The sequence below is a fragment of the Neolamprologus multifasciatus genome, chromosome 23, assembly GCF_963576455.1.
Source record: "Neolamprologus multifasciatus chromosome 23, fNeoMul1.2, whole genome shotgun sequence".
NCBI lineage: Eukaryota > Metazoa > Chordata > Actinopteri > Cichliformes > Cichlidae > Neolamprologus > Neolamprologus multifasciatus.
In genome coordinates this window covers 23,808,392-23,826,176 of record NC_140460.1, presented here as the reverse complement: position 1 = coordinate 23,826,176, position 17,785 = coordinate 23,808,392, and the positions used below count along the sequence as shown (strand labels likewise).

At 40.7% G+C, this 17,785-nt stretch overlaps 1 protein-coding gene across 1 annotated transcript; it reads right to left on the bottom strand.

Annotated features, from left to right (window-relative positions):
• Positions 1-8,583: 8,583 nt before the first annotated feature.
• LOC146491619 (tubulin alpha-1C chain-like) lies at positions 8,584-15,265 on the bottom strand. Its single transcript, XM_085152236.1, has 4 exons — positions 15,122-15,265; positions 11,135-11,357; positions 9,887-10,035; positions 8,584-9,777 (listed from the first exon to the last, which is right to left on the bottom strand). Exons 1-4 carry the CDS (start codon positions 15,122-15,124, stop codon positions 8,803-8,805), a joined length of 1,350 nt encoding a protein of 449 aa, XP_085008362.1. The 5' UTR covers positions 15,125-15,265; the 3' UTR covers positions 8,584-8,802.
• Between the last annotated feature and the right edge of the window lie 2,520 nt (positions 15,266-17,785).

Below are 17,785 nucleotides of genomic sequence, written 5' to 3'. Positions count from 1 at the left end.
CGTCAAAACAACTTAAAACGGTCCATGTATTCAAATATCACCAACCAGCACAAAAACCAACTCCTTTTTCCAGTTTATTCCTGATCATTAGTAGAGGAGGAGCTGTTTGAGGCAGTGTCCCGGTGAGGTAGATGTGTTAAAATACAGCTAATGCTACAGTCACACCAGGGAAAACAACAGCAACAAGTGGACGTCCAATCTTGTTGCCTTTTAAATTATTGTTTCGACTTCGGTGCGTCGAGGCAGTGATGAAACTGTAAGGTGTTTATCTTACGGTTTAAGGCGCCTTGAGGCAACTATTATTGTCATTTGGCGCTATATAAATAAACCTGAATTAAATGGCAGTGTAATGGAGTCGATCTACTTTCAGTCTGTGATTAATTGGGGTCATGTTGACAGTTTGAGTTTGTCAGAATACAGACGTAAAGGCTGATAAATCAGATAAAATCAAAGATCTTTTGCCAACTACATGCACAGAAACTCACACCAGTTACAACATCACAGATTTGAAACAGAAATTCCTCCACAGATAATAACATAGGGGCTTTTTTATTTTTAAACAATACAACCAGTTGAGTTGAGCCTCTTATTGCAAAGCATCTCAGTTGTACCAGGAGTTACTGCAACTTGTTGGCAATCAATCTGAGAGCGATTGCAGTCGGTCAAAAGGCAGCCTGCAAGTGTTTGGAGACAATCATCACAGTTTGTGCTTTGCTGTCATGGAATCATTACACTTTTTATTAGCAGTGTTGGTGAATATGAAACTCATTTTTACGAGACAAAGGGACTCGAACCCTCAATTTCCTGATCCGAAGTCTAACACCTTATCCATTAGGAAAGTGGTCACACACTGAAGCACAGACTTACTTCTGGTATGGTTTGTAAAGACGGGACTCTTGGCTCACACCTTGCATCAACTGTTGTGTCTTTCTCAAAAATATTAAAGCATAATGATACCAACGATACCAACCTGACCCAGAGGTCAAGAATCTTCCAGAGCTGAGAGGATAAAAAAGTAGAAAAACATCAGTTTTATAGATAAAGCCATGATTAAAAACCCGACTTCAAGGGTGTTTTTAGGTCATGTTGTTACCTTCTTTTTCCTGTTGATGCTCGTCTCATTTCCCCAGGTGTTTGTGATGCTATCCTGTGGATTATTTATGTGGGGGCAGCTTACAAAGTTTGACTCATCAAGCTTATAGACAGCAATAGTGCTAAACAGATGTACGACAGTTACAAGATCTTTTTTTAAGCACGCTATGTTTCCTTATTCTTACTGAAACAGAGAGTTATTTATTAATTTATTACATCTAAGAGTAGATATTTACCATTTCACACCAGTTTTTTTGGTGTTGTGCAGGTGTGGAGGAGCTTAATAGCTACTCATAGTTTGGCCTGGACTACATTTCAGGACAGCGTACTTTGGTTTAATTTTTCTCATGGGTATTTGAGCAGCTCTGTTGCAGGTTAAATTGTGACATTTGGCTTATAATGTATATTTTATGCTGTAATTTCTTTTTTTTAGGTAGCTGCAGGCCGTTCTGTTTTTGTATATTTAAGTATGTGGTCCAAAACTTGGTTTAGAATCACCTTTAACTGATTAGGTGCCAGAAGTTTTCACTGTATTTGGTTCTGTTGTTCTCCAACTTCAGTTTATCCATTTCCAGCTGCTTCAAGTCTTTTCTTTCGTAAATGCATCGTGGTTGTAGTGTTATCCAGAAAACACTGCAATAAAAGCATAATAAATGTTATGCCAATACGACGCCCGAGAGCGCTCCTCGCTGTGATTACGGCTCTGAGAGCGATTCCCACAATTACCGCTCGGCCGCTCACAAGTGCCATCAATCACAGAGACGAGCATCCTCGGCGAGGTTCATCTCCACGCGAGGATAAAAACAGTTGCAGGAGTTGGCGTGCGTCGGGGGTGAAAAATCCCCCCATTGCTTGGCTTGCAGGTAGTTGCCATGACAACTGTTTTGGTAGCCCAGGATACGGCCACTCTCATAATTCATTCAGAGATGAGCGCTTTGCATCGCGGAGCGAGCAGCTGCTGATGCAACACACTCAAAGCCATATGTATCTGTGCTTTGTAACATGGAGTCCGTGAGGGGATGGATTTTGTTCTGGGGAGGGTGGGAGGGAGGGGGGCAATGTGGATGTGGGATGAGTGATGAAAAGCTTATTGTAAATTTTTTTGCTGTTTTAATATTAAAGAATGATGAAGAAGGCATGTTTGAGCTGTGAGAGTTTCTTTGTTAAACACAGGAACACCTCGGATCTCAGTTAGGCTCATAAGCATGGACTGTATACGAAAGATGCAAGGCAACAAGTTAAATCAACACAAAAAGTGTCCAAAAGTTGATTATGTTCATCTGGACGTAGCGTTTTGTGGGAGAACTGTACAGTACAATGTACTGTTTATAAGGTTGGGGAAACCTGCAGTCATCTGAGACTGAAGAAGTCACTTGGATGAGTGATGAAATGTTTTTCTCACAAAACGCTACGTCCAGATAAACAGAATCAACTTTTGGAGATTTACTTACCCAGATGATTGAGCATGCATCAAGACAAACACAAAAAGTGGTTAAGCCTGAATTCTCGCTAATGTCCAGCAGGGGGTGCCTGGCTGGATAAAAGCCTAAGATCTCAGCCACAAGGCGTAGAGGCTGCTTAACAACCTTCAGTCGCTAGGGAAAGATGTACAGTATATTTGCAAGAGACTGCTGCAGTTTGCTGACAGTTGCCAGGATATCAGCTGCAGAGAGAGATGCAGTTTGCACTCAACATTCACTCAAGCTGTAGTAAAACTTGAAAAAGTGCAACACAGACTAGAAATGGAGAGCGTTCACCTTCGGCAAGCAACCTGCTAGCAACCAAGGCAGTCACAAGAAGGTTTTTCGGTGCAGTATCATATATCCTCTTTGTTACCAGTTTTAGGCTAGCAACCCCTAGCCAACCGGATTGCGAATGCAAATTTTGGCCTAGCAACCAGATGGTGGTTGCTAGATGACCACAGACTGGTCTCTAAGCCTGTGTGACTACAACTTAAATGAAAACCGCCCTCTGCCTCACTGGTGTGTTTCTGTGAGAGCTTCAAAGCACCTTGGGGGCATTCCAAAAGCGGAGCTCAGGGGTCTTTTATTTTGAAAATTGACTGGATTCTATATGGTATTCCTGTGTCTGACTTCCTGTCCTGTGCAGCTTCTATCAACAATAAACCCAGCTCTAATTTGAGAATTTGGTAAATGGCCTGGTTCTTATATTGTGCTCTTCTACTCAAAGACTCAAAACACGTTTTACAACATGTCTAATTCACAATCTCAGTCCTTTCTATCTCTGACTCACCTATTTTCATAACGATCGTGTAATTTCGCAGGACGAATTTGTGCCATTTAATTTTTCTGGTCAAGCTCACTTTTTTAGGATTTTTTGCATTTGAATAAACAAATCTGACCAATCAGACCACTGCTTTTGGCACCAAGGACGCTCATAGCTCCGGTACTGAAAAAAAAAAAAAAATCTTGCTTAAAGATACTTTGAAATGCAGACTGGAGCATCCTGGGATCAAACCACCAACTTTCCGATTGGTAGATGACCATTACATGTGTGAAACTAAAGTCTCGCAAGTTTAACGTCTTACTGAATACAACATGATACTCAGTAAATTATCTAAAACAGAAGGAAATAGGAAGTACATGCTCACTGGCTAACACAAGTTAGTCAATGAGGAGTGAGCAGTGTTGCTCTGTCAGATCTCCTCCATGCTTATGATATCTTGAATTAAAGTAAGTACCCACAGCTGGAGCTCACTGATAAATCACTGGCCAAGGCCAGTTTATATACACTCTCTGATATTTAGGCCTTTATAAGTCTTAGAAGATGGTTATTTTTATATTTGTGTTTAACTGCGGTACCTTACATTTTGTGGTATTCCTTTACTAAGATTTTATTGTTCTAACTACTGTATCTAAAGTAAGACCAATGTCTTACTAAGGTCTATAAATATATTATTATTGAGTTAAGAATAGTGTTCATAGCTCTTTCCTCCAGAGCAGAGATTGTTTTCAGATGCATCAGGGGACACTCGGCGTCTTCAGTAGCATCACACACATAATTCCTGCTGTCATTTCAGAGTCAGTCATGATTCCCAGCCTCATCGTCTCCTGTCCTCCATCCTCTAACCCACATTCCTCAAGCTACAAGTAGGTTCTCATATTTTCTGTGTAAAGTGTCTGTTTCGCATTAAAGTTACAACAGCTGTCTTAACTTTCAGCATGAGTTGATATTTTAAATGTAGATATGGGTAAAAACAGCAGACTTGTTGTCCACAGGCATCAGTTTTCCACCAGTGTGTGGTTAAATCAAGCTTTCCTTTGTTAACTTCTTGGGCCTTTGTACCTGAATAATTTCCTTCCTTCATTTGCAGCCAAAGTAGTGTACAGTCAGCATTTTCTAGGTAGAAATGATTAGTGGCTGTTGTGCACAAATCAGCAGCATTTCCCTCAGTAGCAGAGCCCGAAGATTAGTCAGGAACTCAATGTGAAGCCTCCACCCATCGGTCACTGCTATGACTGAAAATAGTGCCACATTTGGCTTTACAACCTGGAGAAGTGCACCTCTTATAAAAATTCAGACATGAGCTGGGGGGGGGTGAAAATGCTTTGTGAACATAATAAATTAGCAACAACATAGTTGCCTTTAAATTTTCCAAAGTTTAAATTATTTTCATTTTTTTTCTTATAAAAATGACACAAAGCAACTGTGAACTTCACATATAGAGTATAACTTGTGCAAAATGTGGTTAGTTTGCACTAATGAAACTGGGCTTTACATATGTGCTACTTTCGCTGGATATATTTGTTGCACAGCAAGGTAAATTTGGCACATTTTATATTTACATGACCTTGCTGGCATTGGCCTGTTGATGTGGCACTAAACCTATTTCCAACAGCTGTTTGTCCAGCTGCTGCCTCCTAAAATCCAGTCATTTTCTTAAGCTGGGTGCACACAGGACAGCTGATTCTCAGACTTGAAGGATGGACAGCATTGTCTTTAGATGTTTGACATCACAGAGTTGGCTGCTGCAATGGACTCTGGACACAGTTTGTGGACAAATTTAGATGTAGACAGTGTCACGAGAACCATCTCACAGTGTGACTGCTGCTACAATCTGTTGGTCCTTGCCCAGTGAGAGAGGTTCATAGTTGGTGAACAAAGACAACCTGGGGAGAGAAAAAAAAGTCCATCACGCAGGGATCCAGCTTGAAATGGCAACTTAATACTGGCAAAACAAGGTTGAACAGATTAGAAAGAGTGGAACCCCCTGCTCTTATACACTGTTGTGATTTAGGAATGTTGGTAACAAGAAACAATTGTATTGATATATTTGATAATGCTGCCAAAATGGTGATCTGTCACTGAGTAAAAGAGACATTGCTGTAAAGTAACAGAGCTACCACTGCACCGCCAGTTCATCATCCATATTCTGCTTCTTATCTGGGTCCAAGTCATGGCGGCTGCAGCCTAAGCAGAGATGGACCAGGCTTCCCTTTTTCCAGCCATGTACTCCAACTCACCTGGAGGAACATCAAGGAGTTGCCAGGCAAGCTAAGAGACATAAATGAGCCCCGGTTCTGCCCCTGGGTTTCTGTCCTGTAGGGAACACATAGTCTAGGAGGCGACCTAGTCAGATGCTCAGGTGCTCCTTTTCAATTTGGAGGAGTAGCGGCAGTACCCTGAGTCTGAATGACTGAACTTTTTACCCTATCTCTAAAGGAAAACTCTGTTCTGCCGCTTCTATCTGCTGTCTCCAATATCGCGACCATAGGTGAGTGTAGGGATGTAGATCAACCCCAATTTATCAATCCCTCGCTCCCCTCTCCTTTCAGTCATGAACAAGACCCCAAGATACTTAAACTTCTCCAGTTGAACCAGCAACTCGTCCCTCACCCAGAGTGGACACTCCACCTTGTTCCAGTGTTCTACCAAAAAAATGATATCCGGTATTAAAACATATTGAATGGCTTGTTGCCCTTGAATATGTCAAACACGTGCCAAACATGTTTCTCATGAATGATATCAAGTCATTTTGAGCCAAAAAGAACAATCCTGTTACAAAGTAGGAGGTGCAATCAGTTTTTTGCCAAAGAGTCTTGTAGGTATCCTTTATTTATGCAGGTAAAAGTGTAATTGATGTTAAAAATGTCTTTTTCAAGAGAGATCTGACCAAGAGGGCAACAGAAATTACTACTATAACAGTTCTGTACATATATATATATATATATATATATATATACACATATATATATATATATATACATATATATATACATATATATATATATATATATATATATATATATACATATATATATATATATATATATATATATATATATATATACATATATATATATATATATATATATATATATATATATATATACATATATATAACCCTTTGTAATTCTTGTTATCTACTGTCATTTATTAATATAAGCAAGGAATTAATTCAGTTCAATTCAGTTGCATTTATGTTGTATAGTAAAGACCCTACAATAATAATAGGAACAATTTCACATAGAAACATTGGAAAACACCTTCTGACCACCACCAGCTGAGAGCAATGGCCTCAAACTCAAGCCGACAGAATCACATCCTCTGCAAAAAACCAAAGATGAGGTCCTGAGGCCATGGACAAATTCCTCCACTTGGTTCTCCCTAGCAATTGTACCCATAACCAATTCTTCCCTTGTCAGAAATTTAGAGGACCATCTCAGAAGTGCTGATCAATAACATACCAAACTGAACAGATGGAATTAAAACATGAAAAATTTGGGGTTTTTAGTTAAACAGGGACAGCATCTAGTTGAACATTGGCAGAGGAAACTCGTTTGAAAGATGTGTCCTCCAAGTTAATCAGAGAAGGGCTTATTGAAACAAATTACAGTTATGTTTGTGCAGTCTGCATGCATCAAACCATAATATCCATAAATTGCTCACATCACAGCATATATGCACTCTTACAGGTGTTGAAGGCCACCATTGTAAACTCCATCGTATTTCCACCAGCTCCAAAAAAGGTTGAAGAAGGTTGATTTCAGTGTCCTGATTGTCCTTATTTAAGTATTTTTGAGCTGCTGAAACCTAACCTATCAAATATCATCTTGCAGTTCTCTCTTCTGTTCAAACTTGCTATAATCTGTCCTCATTTGACACTCGCAGCAGTAAACGTCAATACTTTATCCATCTGTGCACGACCAGGCTGCAGCCTGTCCCGACCCCGCTGTGATTATTTATCGATATCAGCACCTTGTAATTTCCTTTTTTTGCCATATTGAGCAGGTGTGTTTGTGTGGCAGCCTGAAACCCTGACAGATGTGATTTAGGGCCTCGCGGCCACGTCGAGAAAAAGCGAGTAACAGTAAAAGTTGGTGGACTGTGGCAGCAGACTTATGAAATTCAGGAGAAAAGAACATTTATCTTTCTCTCTCAGCCCTCTGTGACCTTTATAAATCCCCCGTCCGCGCTGTGCCTACACTCCGCTCAGATTGAGCCTTAATTACATCAAAGCAATTACAGAGCGCCTCATCCACTGAGGAAGGGAGGAGAAGCTGAAACTTCAGAAGATGTAAGTTAAGTTCGTCTCTGGTGGTTCAGCAGAAAATGTATAAAGACCAAAAGAAAAAACACTTTGTACTGCAAGAAATGAGGAATTGAGCCTTGCTTTGACAGTTTTAGAGTACAAAATCTGCAGAGGGGTGACCGCAGAGGTCACATGTCTGTACAGTGTAAACCACATGAGCAAATTTAGACCTGTGAAAACAAACAGACATGTTTCAGTTTGCATAAAATGTTAAATGGTTACTTTGAGGTAATAGTAGCTCACTAATATAAAATGTTGCTTTTGATTAATCCATCCTGATTAAATGCATACATTTAAAAATAAAGTACGGTGCAAAAGTCTGTTCTGCGTAAAGTCACCCCACACTGACATCTAGTGTCATTATAACCCAGAAGCCAAATACAGACATTGAAAGGTTTAGTGAAAATTTTAGTGTTGTTATCTTATGGTTAGTCATGTAGTTACAGGAAATTAACAAAATATTAATTTCTATTGGTAGAATAGAAAATGTTTACCTGAATCTGAATGGGATTTTTTTTTAACCTTTCCGTTGTTTGCTCTTTCCTGCACCTCTTATCAAACTCTCTTTTTATCTTTGCGTCACTTATACTTTGAACTTGATCTTTTTCTTTTTTTAAAAGAATGACATATTATTCTATAAAATAAATACCATCTTCAGGTGTCATTTGATCTAAAAATGTGTAATAGGATCCAGATTATTGCACAGCCTGTTCAAAAGCCCTCTTAGTTGGACCAGAAAGCTTCAACATTTCCTAAGAAGGGTTTTTTATTGGTCTATTAAACCAGTACTGTAATAATTAATCTGCATATGAATATATACTATTAGGCACACATTATGGTTTTATAACTTCCTTTTCCTTTTTTTTAGTGCCTGGCTTCTAAACCTTCATTATAGATCTGCATCATAGAGTTTTAATAAAGTGTTGATGAGGACAAGCTTGATAGGTGTGAAGAGTTTTATTAGAAAAAGAAGATACAGACACCGTCTCTCTCAGTGGAGAGTCGTTCTTCAATAAAACCAAACACCGTGGGATTGAGCTCAGACAAACTGCTGCTCTGCAGTCTATTAGTGATCTACAGTCATTAAACTGCTTCTGCATGAGACTGATAACAAAGACATGAAAAAAGCTCTTTTTTTAAATAAACATCTCCTGTTTTTAATACTCCTCCCCCTCTTCATCTTCTTCGAACGAGTCGATGCCGACCTCCTCGTAATCCTTCTCCAGGGCAGCCATGTCCTCTCTGGCCTCTGAGAACTCTCCTTCCTCCATTCCCTCTCCCACATACCAGTGGACGAAGGCCCTCTTGGCATACATCAGATCGAACTTGTGGTCGAGTCGAGCCCAGGCCTCTGCGATGGCGGTGGTGTTGCTCAGCATGCACACGGCTCTCTGCACCTTGGCCAGGTCTCCTCCAGGAACCACAGTGGGGGGCTGGTAGTTGATGCCCACCTTGAAGCCTGTAGGACACCAGTCCACAAACTGGATGGATCGCTTCGTCTTGATATTGCCGATAGCGACATTGACATCTTTGGGCACCACATCACCACGGTACAGGAGGCAGCAAGCCATGTACTTTCCATGGCGAGGGTCACACTTCACCATCTGATTGGCTGGCTCGAAGCAAGAGTTGGTGATCTCAGCCACGGTGAGCTGCTCGTGATAGGCCTTCTCTGCTGAAATAACAGGGGCATAGGTGGCCAGAGGGAAGTGGATGCGAGGGTAGGGCACCAGGTTGGTCTGGAACTCTGTCAGGTCCACATTCAAGGCTCCATCGAAGCGAAGGGAGGCGGTGATGGAGGAGACGATCTGGCTGATGAGGCGATTCAAGTTGGTGTAAGATGGGCGCTCGATGTCCAAGTTCCTTCGGCAGATGTCATAGATGGCCTCATTGTCCACCATGAAGGCACAGTCAGAGTGCTCCAGGGTGGTGTGGGTGGTCAGGATGGAGTTGTAGGGCTCCACCACAGCTGTGGACACCTGAGGAGCTGGATAGATGGCAAACTCCAGCTTGGACTTCTTGCCAAAGTCTACAGAGAGACGCTCCATGAGCAGAGAGGTGAAACCAGAGCCAGTTCCTCCACCAAAGGAGTGAAAGACGAGGAATCCCTGGAGACCTGTGCACTGGTCAGACTGACCGAAAAAGGCACATGTTAAAATTTAAGAATCAAAAACTTTCAAAGCGCATTTATTTCAGCAGCCCCACACTCAAAATCTCTCCAGGTTTCTGCTCTTCTCTCACCAGTTTGCGGATCCTGTCAAGAACAGAGTCGATGTGCTCCTTTCCCACAGTGTAGTGGCCGCGGGCGTAGTTGTTTGCAGCATCCTCCTTCCCGGAGATCAGCTGCTCAGGGTGGAAGAGCTGGCGGTACGTTCCTGTACGGACCTCATCTGAAGGAGAGCAAGAGAGAGCGAGCAATGCTTTGACTGTTCATGCTGAGTGAGAAAATTTGCTCTTAAAAATCGAACCGCACTATTAAAATGGATGCCAAAACATTAAGAGTCCCCTTGAAGGTAATTTGGGTCCAGTTTGTAGTTTCTGTTAATGGCGTTTGGAAGCACAGAAACTTTACAAAGGCTCTTTTTTTGCTTTTGTGGGTGTAAGTAAACAATAAAAAGGAGCCAACATGCAATAAATATTAACACACTTAATGCAGCTCTAAGTCCGTATTAATTCCATCTGTAGTTGCAAAGGCATAATGAAAATGTTGACTGAAAGAAGAAGAGTGGATCTGACTGGCTGATTTAAACTCAAGTGGGCTGGGCTACAGAGAAACCCAGCCTACTTGAATGATTTGAAATGAACTTCGGCCAGGAGATAAATTCATAAAAGTGACTGTTACAACATCAACATTGTCTTGGAACCACCTGCTACCGATAACAGAAAATGATTAATAATTAGTTTTAACTTCATAGCTTTGGACATTTTTATAGCTCAGTTTACACACACGTTATGAGTTTTTTTGGCCACTTGGGGGCAGCAGAAATAAATATTTGCCCACTACATAAGAATCAGCTCCACTTAGAGCCGAGCTCACGTCCTCTTGATAAACAGAAGTTGAGATTCCCTCTTTTGAGCTCCTGAGGAAATCATATCGGGCTCTTCGACTACTAAATGCTCCACTATGTTCACCAGCTGGACTTTAACCGGGTCCCTCTGCGGCCAAATGCTGAGCATTGAAAGTATGTAAAATTTCAGGGTGAGGCTTATCTTAGTTCATTGTGTCTGCAATCTAGTCTATTTATAAAAGAGTGCGATGACAAACCACTGTATGACAGCTTTGTGATACTTCACAGTTTGCCTGTGTCTGCAGACTGTAGCAAAAACTCAGACAAAAAGCATGAAAGGAGTCTTTTAGGTTTTTTAAAAACTGATTGAAAAAGATAACCACTTTATACTCTAAATGACAAATAAAATAACAGCTCCCACCAACCTTTCGACGCCCTAAACCCTTAGGTCTTAAAAACCCACTCAGAGTAAAACCCTCACCGATAACAGTGGGCTCCAGGTCCACAAAGATGGCTCTGGGGACGTATTTCCCAGTGCCGGTCTCACTGAAGAAGGTGGTGAAGGAGTCGTCATAGCCTCCGGTGGGCTTGTCGCTGGGCATGTGGCCATCTGGCTGGATGCCGTGCTCCAGGCAGTACAGCTCCCAGCAGGTGTTGCCCATCTGGACACCGGCCTGGCCAACATGGATGGAGATACACTCACGCTGTAGAGGAGGAAAACAAAAAATACATTTTAGTTATTAATATTCTTCTTATTTTTGTTTTAATATACAGCTGTTGTCAAAAGTTTACATCCACTAATCATTGGCATAAATTTCATGGTAATTTGGGACTTTTAATGATTTTATTTAAACTCCCCTTATTACATGGTGGAATGATTGTACAGCGTTAGGGTTAGGTTATAAATCTTTAATCACGTTTTTTTTTTTAAAAAGAGAGAGAAGAAAAGGGGCCACAAGTTTGAATGTATTTTGGGATTTCACTAATCCACACAGGGCCAACAGTATAAATACAGACTCAAATAAGAAACGAACACTCCGACTAATATTTGGTCAAATTTCCCTTATCAAGTTGAACCTCAACCAGACACTTTTGGTCGTCATCAAAATCTAGTTCATGGCATGCTTGAGCTTGATGATTCCTGATTTGTCCCTAAACATCATAACCAATTTCCTCTCATCTGAGGGTGACAACTTCAAACGTCAACAATGTGGTGACAGATCTGAATAACTCGTACTTAAATACAGTTGTTTGAATTGATGATCTTGGAATATTCAATTGTTTAGAAATTACTCCAAAAGGCCTTTCCAACTAGATTAAATCTACAGTTCTCCTTCTTGGATCTTCACCGAGTTCTTTGGACTTTCCCATTGTTTTGAGTATTGATCAGTCTGTGAGTGAGTTCTGTTAAATAAATCGTTTTAAAGCTGCAAAAAGAAACCACCAGTTGGAGTCAATCATGATCACTAACAAGACAGGCCTCATATAGAACCTCATAGAATCTTCAGTACCACTTATTAAAAGATTTAAGTGTGTTTATGTATACATTTGAGGCAGTATGTATATGTTTGACCCTGTGTGGATTAGAGAAAATCCAAAATAAATTCAAACTTGTTTTTTTAAAAAGAAAAGTTAAAAGCCCAAATTTAATATGGCATCATACCCATGATAAATAGTGGTGTATCAAAAATCACATAAAAAAAAATATATTTTTTAAGGCTAAATTGTTTTAACTGGATACCTTACTGCCAACATTTCTGCCTTTAAGCCTGTCATGACCTGCTTTATAAGACAGTTGAGCTGGGTGGAGTCGATTTGCTCTACAACCCGATTTCCATGTGTTCAAATTGCCTGGATCTGCACTCTTATCGGAGCTCTCAGGCATCACTGCCTTAGACCAGCGGTCCCCAACCCCACGGACTGGTTTGTGCCTGACAATATTTTCACAGACCGGCCTTTAAGGTGTCGCGGATAAATACAACAAAATAAAACTAGTACTGGTACCGAAAAAAAGAAGATTTATTCATAACACACGTGAAAAGACCCAGGAAAACCGAGTTAATGAAAAAAACGATAACAAAATAAAGCTAAAAACTGATAAAAACCCTGAAAACCATACATTTCACACCCGAGACTCAACTCTCGCGGCCCAGTACCAAACGACTCACGGACCGGTACCAGTCCGTGGCCCGGGGTTTGGGGACTGCTTCCTTAGACTAACAAGCAGTGGTGATTAACACAGTCTTGTCAGAGTGTGTGTAAGGTCCAAAGTGCTTCCACTCCCTGCTCAAGTATTTTTTAGCTGCTTATAAAAGATGTGGGTGAGAGTGAAAACGTGTTTGGTCTCATCGTGCAGAAGCGGCCTGAGGGAAAGTAGGATGCAACATCAGCCGACCAGTTTAGGCTGTCAAAAAGCAACATGGATATGAAATTAGCCTCGTTCATGAATTATTAACCCGAGTCATATTTATCTCTGCAGATGATTTTGTTCCACACTGTTTGCATTGTCCCAGCAGTTTCCCTGTCAACAGATGACCATCTGTCCACGAAAAAACCAGAGCACATGCGTCATGTGTTGCTCATACCTGCTAAGACAAGACTTCAGGTATTCACACCCTGATGTATTGATGGATAAGAAACAGCTTCATGTTTACAAGGTGTCTCAGCGGGAAAGCGGATCTCAAATTCTTAAAGCCAAACATGCCTGTTTAAACCTATGGCTAAGCCTACAAACACATTTAAAGAAACCCTAACAATGCAGCCAGGCATGTTCGTTATATAAGATACGATTAAGCTGATAATCAGTCTCGAGGCATGTTTTACATTTGAGGAGATAAAGGGATTTCAGTGGCGAGATATTTCAGGAATTTTCTGAATGCAAGAGACCAAAAGTTAGGATTAGTCACCACAAACCAAGCTCAGACACTCAATAAGCATGATTTAAAACTATTTATCAGCTCAGCTTTTGGCTACTTGTGAATTATGATCCCTTCACCCACCACCGTCCCCCTCCTTTGTAAAAGGCTCGTGATCAGGGGCGGAGGAGGGGAGGATAGGGTCAACATGACAGAGCTGCTAAGTATGGCGATGGTAGACAGCTATTTTGAGTGTCATTCAGTGTCATTCAGACGACCCTCAGAGAGCGGCGGCTACACTTTTACCCCGCTAATCTGCAAACAATCTGACGCTTCCAGCCTCTCTGCAAACATTACATTACACTGCAAACATATATGAAGCTAATTCAGCAAGAGCTGTTGTAACATCTGTTGGCTGAATGTGAGGAAGGTGGGCGTGGCGGCCTATTTGCTTGCTGGTGTTGCAATATGCCTCGCAGCCTTGAAATACCCACTTCCAGGAAAACATGGGGGCTGAGGGGGGTGTCTAGAGTTAAACTGTGCTTCCTGTATCTCGTCCCCTGACTGAAACCACGTCATGTTTGACGTCCGGGTCTCCATGCTGGAAAGCTAACACAGTAGAGAGCTTTGTGCTGCAAGAGTGCGCGCTCAAACAAAAATGCAGACGTGACTATGAATCATTAAAGATTTTGGAGTTTCCTGGTTTCCTCGGATGAAAGTGAAGTGGATTGTTGTTGTTCATGTGTATTTTGGTGAAAGAAGGAACCGGGTGGACAAATCAGAAGCTGTCCAGACCAGACGATGCCAAGTATTCACTTAAAGCTCACTCTTTAAGGTGGAACTGAGTCTCTGAGCTCTCTGCACTTCCCCCTCCTCAGTAGGAAGTGTCACAAGAAACAGTTTTCTTGCGTTCAATCACTTCTGTCTGCCTGCATTTTCCAAATGACCTGCAAATGTTACACCACTAACTGCTGCAAAGGGAGCAAAAGTCGGGGGGGGGGGGGGGGGGGGGGGGGAGGTCAGAGTCCTGAAGTTTATGCACAGTTTCTGCTGATTTCCTTTATCATTTCGTGCAACTTTGCTCAAAATGTTGTGCACTCCAAAGACCCTGGAGGTTGGAGTTTCTGCAGCTTGTGAGCACGCTGCTGAACAAAAATAAATGCAAAATACACAAGCGGCCCTCTGGAAGCCACATCAGCATTCCCAACCGGCCGGGCAAACAAGCACGCCCCTCCTGACAGACACAAAGTCCTCCAGGCCTCATATGGAAAAAGTTAACCTTCCCCTGAGTCGGAGCTGAAGCCAGCTACCCGGTAGCTTGTTTCCACTGACTGACTTTATGTTTTAAACATACATTTGTTTTCCGTGGCTGAGGTAGGAGGTATTTCCTGCATCAGCGCCAAAAACAGAAATGTGTTTTGAGAAGCAGCCTGGGGCCAGTAGAGTAGAAACAGTAGACTGAAGCTCGGGTTTGAGAAGAAAGTGTAAAGATATAAGAGGAAACCTTAAATAAAGAAAATTCAAGTCTAATATGTTGCATTTTTGGGTAATTACAGCTGAATAGAAGCAGTTCTGTACTAATAACAGTAAATAATGTCTGGATTGATACTCACCATTGTGCTGTTTTAATTGTTTTCCAAGGAGAAGAAGTAGTTCAAATCTGCAGGTTCTCACAGTGCACCTATAATGAGATCTCTGTGAGGGAAGTCTCATCAGTGTGTGACACGCACACTTTTATAGCTACTACAGGAGGTGGAGGAAAAGGGAGGAGGAGAGGTGGAGCCACCCAACAGCTGAAACAGCTGAAAAGAAGTCTTCCTCTGTGTCCTTGTCATAATAAAAGTCCACAGGAAGTACTCAGATGATGTAATCTTCTGATAGTGATCGCCGTTTTTAGTTCCACAAGTGTGAAGTACATGTATTTAAAACTCTCTCATTATAAATTTCTGCTACCTAATTTTCTGTAATATAGATCTCCTGTTCCAGTGCTGGATCCTCATATTAAACATTAAACATTAACTGAAGTTTCAAATATGTGCAAGTAATACATATGACTCAACAGCTCTAAATGCTCAGTTTCAGACAGTTGTTTTTCTAGCCTTGGCACTGTATGATGTCATAAAGAGCAGATCTCTTCCTAATATGGTTGTTTCTTAAATTTCGTTGTCATGTTGTAATTTTTTTTAGAAGTGTGCTGTTGTTAAACTTCCTCCCCCCCCCCCCCCCCCCCCCCCCCCGGGCCAACACTGTTACACAATAATCTGCTCTTCATCACATGCCTGGTTAAATAAAGGTTATGCTGGCTCACTGCACCATCTTGTGACAAAGTTGTAAAAAGTCTATTCAGATCCTTGTTAAGTAAATAAAAGATTTCTGACCCTCATCAACCCCGTTTTTAGGAGCACACTCCTCTGAGAGTGCTCTTTAAAAGGTCTATAATGATCTGAATGACTTTGATGCAGGGCATTGTTCTGTGCTCACTATGCTAGTCCTGAGTACTGCCTTTCATCACAAAATTTTACTTAATAATCTTAAAATAATACTTGGGCTGGTGTCTCTGACTCTGTGTTAGACTGTTGCCAAATTATCCTCTAACCCTGCTTCTCCAACCTGTGGTGTTCCTCAAGGCTCAATCCTGGGCCTGTTATTTTTTTCTGCATTCTTCTTTCAGCTGCCATCATCGGACATCATTCTGACATTTCTTATCATTTCTATGCTAATGACATTCAGCTGTATATGTCTTAAACCCCACCGGCTTATCCCAGATTAGTGACCCTAACAATGACCTTTCCAGTAACACTAAGGCCCCTGTACTTCCTCCTGAAATACATTAAAGAATCAGTTAAACACTTGCTTCCTAGATAACTCGTCTAGATAACTTGCAATGCCGCGTTTACCAGCTTAGACAAATCATCTTTTTCACAGCTGGTTATATGCTTCTTTTTTTATTCTGATTTTTTTAGTTATGTTTTTTTAACAGCTAATTAATGTGTTTAAATTTAACGTTATACTTAATTATGATTATTCCTAGACTTTATTTTATTGCACAGCACTCTAAATAAAAAAAAAACTTCACTTACTTAACAACTTGTGGTTACTTGTGGTTAAACTAAATAAATAAATAAACAGCTCAGTCCTACTTAACTTTCAGCTGATATCTCCTAAACAGAATACAAAGATGTTTAGGACATTCTGTTGAGATTCACTATATAGCGCAGTATTTAACAAAAAAAGTGCCCTTAAGGAAGAGGCTCTGAAACAACATACTTTAGAGGTTGGAACTGAAAGGCTGCACGAGCTACAAGGGAAATAAAGGTTATTTTGAACTGTGATTCATGCAAAGAGACTCTAGCAAAGCCCAAGAATAAAGATACGAAATGGAAATGAGCAGAATGGGTCTATGTTAAGACAGTCAGCTTAATAAATTAAATATGATTAATATTTAATGCAAATGAAATGATCTGTAAGTATATAAAGCAATTCAAATAAACAAAAAGGCACCTTTCAATTGTTCTTACAATTTACTTACATTAGCAGAATTATAGTGACTCATTTCTGTATATCTGAAAACATGCTGAGTTTAAATTTTGTGTGTTATTTCTTATATCTCAAAAACAACAAATGCCCCATTTTTGTTTCAGTCATTTTTAACTTTAGGTTTTGCAACATAACTTAGCAAATGTGTTATTTTATCTTTTCTGTTGGGGTTAAATATGATTTCAGTATAAGCCTCACAGAAACTTGAGCTTCTTTCCTCATGAAATATTATCACACAGAAGAGCTTCACCATCAGTCCTCCTGCTATAATGAATAGATGTTGTAACACTCAGGCTGAACCTCTGTGGTTAAACTGTTTATAGAGTTACTGACAGTGACATACTGCACAGATGCCTTTTCAATAACAGATCGACAGTGCTCTCTTCAGGTCAAATGACGCAACTGCATGTCTGCAGCTTAAGGTACAGTTGTGTTCAAAATAATGACAGTCCAACAGGACTAACCAGATCAATCAGTATTTTGGTACAAATCATATTATTACAAAGCAAATAATTTATCAGTCGGTGTAGTAGAGTCAGAGAAACCAACCAACCCAACACTCATGATATGAATGCACCTGAGTCTGCGTAATTGAGTTAAGTGAAACGGGCGCGTTGATAGCATATGATAGCAGTGTGGAGTTCAATCAGTGAGGTCATTCATTATGTGAAGAAACAGGTGCCATCATGTGGACCTTATTTAAGGATGAAGCCAGCACATGTTGTACATGCAATTCAATT

Coding starts and splice junctions, on each gene's coding strand:
- LOC146491619 (XM_085152236.1), bottom strand. Junction 10,036..11,134: donor CCTGGAGCCCACTGTTATCG/GTGAGGGTTTTA, acceptor GCTCTCCTTCAG/ATGAGGTCCGTACAGGAACG. Junction 9,778..9,886: donor TTGACAGGATCCGCAAACTG/GTGAGAGAAGAG, acceptor TTTTTCGGTCAG/TCTGACCAGTGCACAGGTCT.